Source organism: Octopus bimaculoides, chromosome 20 (assembly GCF_001194135.2).
Source record: "Octopus bimaculoides isolate UCB-OBI-ISO-001 chromosome 20, ASM119413v2, whole genome shotgun sequence".
NCBI lineage: Eukaryota > Metazoa > Mollusca > Cephalopoda > Octopoda > Octopodidae > Octopus > Octopus bimaculoides.
In genome coordinates, this window is record NC_069000.1 from 32192935 (window position 1) to 32197411 (window position 4477).

The 4477-nt window shown below is 37.9% G+C and overlaps 1 protein-coding gene across 1 annotated transcript in view; it reads left to right on the forward strand.

The window, feature by feature from the left end:
• The window catches only part of LOC106877684 (pleckstrin homology domain-containing family G member 7), a 183844-nt gene that overhangs the window by 133544 nt on the left and 45823 nt on the right, over window positions 1-4477 (forward strand). The window contains exon 9 of the mRNA XM_052974963.1: window positions 697-813. Within this exon, the coding sequence (XP_052830923.1) occupies window positions 697-813 (117 nt within the window). The remainder of the gene's footprint in view (window positions 1-696; window positions 814-4477) is intronic.

Sequence of the window (4477 nt, forward strand, 5' to 3'; positions counted from 1 at the left end):
TTAAACCTTGGGAGAGGCATTATGCCGGTAATAAACACACGCACTGGTCCAGTCCTTTATTAATTTATATATAAATTAATAAAGGACGTATATATATATACGAGAGGCTCCTTTCAGTTTCCATCTACCAAACCCATTTAGAAAGCTTTAATCGACCCAAGGCTATACTTGACACCTACGCAAGGTGCCACTCAGTGGGAGTGAATCCGGAAACATGTAGTTGGGAAGCCACGTATGTGTGTGTGTGTGTGTGTGTGTGTGTGTGTGTGTGTGTGTGTGTGTGTCATGCGCATTTTATAATAAGTCATTGAAAGGAGAGCCAATGAGACAGTACTGGCGTTGTTTACGAGCTTCCTCAACTGGTGTGATTGATGCAGCAATATATCGATATATGAATTCATACATCAGTTATAAATCATACTTGGAAACCATACATACTACCGTAATAACTCAGTTAATCAAACCATACTAGTAAGGAATACTTTACACTAAGTCTCGTGAAATTGTATCTTAAAACTTAGCCAATTTGTATTCATGGGTAGCAATAAATCTACTAAATGCTCGGCTTATGTTGCTAACATGCCAGAGGCCATCATCACGTTACGTGTTATAATAATAATTTTTCATTTGTGTGGAGACCATCAGTACTTTTATAATCTATTATTCATGCCCTTTGCCTTCTCTTTATATTTGTAGTTTTCTTGTCACTCCAAGGATGGTGATGTTTATCATGTCTATTGCCTCAATTACATGAATGCTATGAACTATCTAGAGCAGCTTCGGAAACACGAAGAATTCTGTGAATTTGAAAAGGTAAGAATTTCGCATATATGCATGGACACACACAGACACAGACACACACACAGACACACACACACAGACACACACACACACATACACACACACACACACTCACAAACATACACATACACACACATACGCACACCCACACACGTATGAAATCATTAGAGGCTCTCATGAAATGTGGCCAAATGAAGTTTATTTTTTCAACTATAGTCACCCTTGCGAGTTACACACTTTTCACGTCTGTGTTGCGGTGCTTTGATCCCATCGGTGAAGTGCTTTCATCCTGTTGGCAAAAAAATAATCATCAACAGCAGAGATATCATCATCATCGCAGTGATATAGGTCTCCAGTCAAGTGTCTTTTCATATTAGTTAACAAATGATAGTTAGAAGCGGCCAAATCAGAATAGAGAGGGTGATCAATCAGTTCAAAGCTACAATTGCACACAGCAGCTTTTGATACCAAGAATTTTGTACTGGTCTTCATAGACTTTAGTAACTGCCTCTAGTAGTTGACATAGTACTCTCCATTTATGGTGTGGCTCTTTTGAAGATAGTCAATAAATACTATGATTTTGCATTCTAAAAATCTGAGGCCATCTTTATATCTGTAGATGAAACCACCTTAGCCTACTTCGGCAGAGGTGAGGAGGGGGTTGTTTCTGTTGCATGGATTGTCTCTTTGTCTCAAAGTGATGAACCTAACACATACCCAGGGTTAGGAAACGTTCAAGGAACCCAAGTGTACCTGTCAGATTTTGACGTGGTGTGAGCAGCCTTGTGCACTTTTGATCAGATGCTAGAAGACGAGCAGAAACCTTTGTCACGCCATGTTCATCGTCCATAAAAGGTTCAACGTTTTCGCAGAATATGCTAATAGTTATTTGATTTGCTATATGATGTTATAGTCACTCGCCTGTCATGCATCACCTTGTGGTGAACACGATTCAATGTTTTCCTCGGTGATGGTAATTTCAAAACAACTAAACGTTGGTCATCTTCAAAACTCTCCCACACCCCTCCAAAATTCAGATGCCCACTTTTGAACTGTTGATAAAGCTGGAGTGTCATCTCCTAATGTAGCAATCAAGTCAGTACAAGTGTCCTGCTGGTACTTGATAACACCACAGTGCCAAATTTTGTCCATTTTTGTCCACCACTAGTTACATTTGAAGTGTTCTTTGAACAGTTAGATATTAGTTTACCTGTAAAGAAATAATGCAGTTATAAATAAGAGAAGCTGAAATTAATACCTGGAAAATTTCACAGCTCTACCGTCACTCCATGATCAGCCTATGAATTTTTCAGCCCATTCTCGGGTGTCAAAAAGTCTATTGCCTGAAAAGAGATACTGTTAATAAAGTGATAAGTTTTCACGTTAGTATCACGTAAATAAGCACCTAAGATTCACAATAATCATATCTATCTACACTGCGTTTCCTGTTTTCTTTTTCTCAGCATTTTATCGTTATAGGTTATCATCATTTTGAATTATCTATATGGCTTCTGACTGGATTCAAACTAAGACAATTTGTTTTTAAAGATAGTGATGATCTAGTGAACTAGGTTATGATTGCCTATACTCTTGTTATAACCACTAATCTATAAGCGTAGCGAGTTGGCAGACTTGTTAGTACCCTGGACGAAATGCTTAGCATTTTGAGATCAAATTCCGCCGAGGTCGACCTCACCTTTCATCCTTTCGGGGTCGATAAATTGAGTACTAGTTGAGTACTGTGGTCGATGTAATTGACCATCGTCCTCCCAAAAATTTCAGACCTTGTGCCTATAATAGAAAGGATTAACACTAATCTATATTAAGACGGTGAGTTGACAGAATTATTAGCGCGCCGGGCAAAATGCTAGCGGTATTTCATCCGCCTTTACATACTAAGTCCAAATTCCGCTGAAGTCGACTTTGCCTTTCGTACTTTCGGGGTTGATAAAATAAGTACCAATTGAGCACTGGGGTCGGTGTAATCGACTTGCACCCCCCTAAATTGCTGGCCTTGTAACAAAATTTGAAATCATTATGACTAATCTTTATCAAGGCGATAAGCTAGCTGAAACGTTTGCATGCCATGCAAGACATTAATGTCTTTTCGTCCGTCTTAACATTCTGATTTCAAATTTCGCCCAGGTTGAATTTGACGTTCTTCCTTCGGGATCGACAAAATAAGTTAAAGTCAAGTTACTGAGATCAATGTAATCGACTTCCCCCATCCTTTCAAAAACTACTATGTTGTGCCAAAATTTGGAGCCATTATGACACATTTATATTTAATTGCTTATTTTACTGACATATATATTTCATACTCGTAATATACTGTCACGCTGGAAGGCAGTGAAGATTGTTCATGAGTAGAAGGTGTGACATGTTGAATGTTTCTTGATGGGCCTTTTAGACTTTCTAGACAAACATATGCTTATTAATTTTTGCAAATCTCTAATCATTAAATTAGTGAGTTCTGCTAATGTGAGTTGCAGACGTTGGATGACACTAGAGAACAAAACGTGATCAACGGAAAAATAAATAAATAAATAAAAGGCAAGTATTTACTAAGTACTAGCAGAATAATTTTCTACAGTCAAAGATCATGTTCATTCGCAGACCTCCTACCACCACCACCACCATTACGACCCATGTCTTGTTCAATTAAAGTGGTATTAATGTCGACAACTTTTAGTATGACGCCAGCAGTGGAAATATTGAAGAGCGATCATTTTGACGGCCGCATATAGTACCATGTCAAAACTTATTAATTGAATAAAATGGGATCGTACACAGAATACTAATTCAGAAGGCCATTGACTGTTAGAGTAGCAGGAAGGGATATACATACAGAAAAAGACAGGCGAGTGATGTAGTAGTAATAGTAATAGCATGGTAAACATTTTGTGGCCACTATGAATCATTAGAATATCTTTGGCTTTTACTGAAATTACTTGAGGGCAGTGCTTCTCAACTGGGATCCATACAAGACTTTTTGTTAAAATTTAAGTGCAATAAACTGATTACACTGCTACAATACTCAAAATATTTCAACTATTTTTTATGCAATTCCTAATATTTAATTATAAAAACAGCAAAGCAGTAAGATTATTTTTTACATTCATCGAATAACTATGGACGTTCCGTAGTGTAAAATATGATTCGAACGGTCCATGGACAACAAATGTCTCACCACTACTAGACTAGGATATATGTATGTAGCCGTAGCAACATTAGAAATATGTAAGTCGTGGATGAGTTTTGTTGAATAACGGAAACTGATTTTGTAAAGTATTTTCTGGTATTTATGTAAAGGCTAGTTTGTTATTTTTATGGATGGACACACACACAAACACACACACACGTACGCGCACACATACACACGCACAAACATGCCGAGGCACACACACACACACACACACACACACACACATACACACACACAAACATACGCACACGTATGCACACACGTGCGCATATTCAGGCGTGCGCAAACACGCACACACATACACACCTATGTATTTATAAATGGAGTTACCTCGAGAGAGAAAGAAACAGGGACAGAAAGAGGCAGTGAAGAATACTGAAAACCTGAATTTAAAGCTTAATTCTTTTAGTAACAAGTTTCTATTAAATTTTGGGGAGATGGAGGAGCAGGACATGTAATCCTTTCTATTAT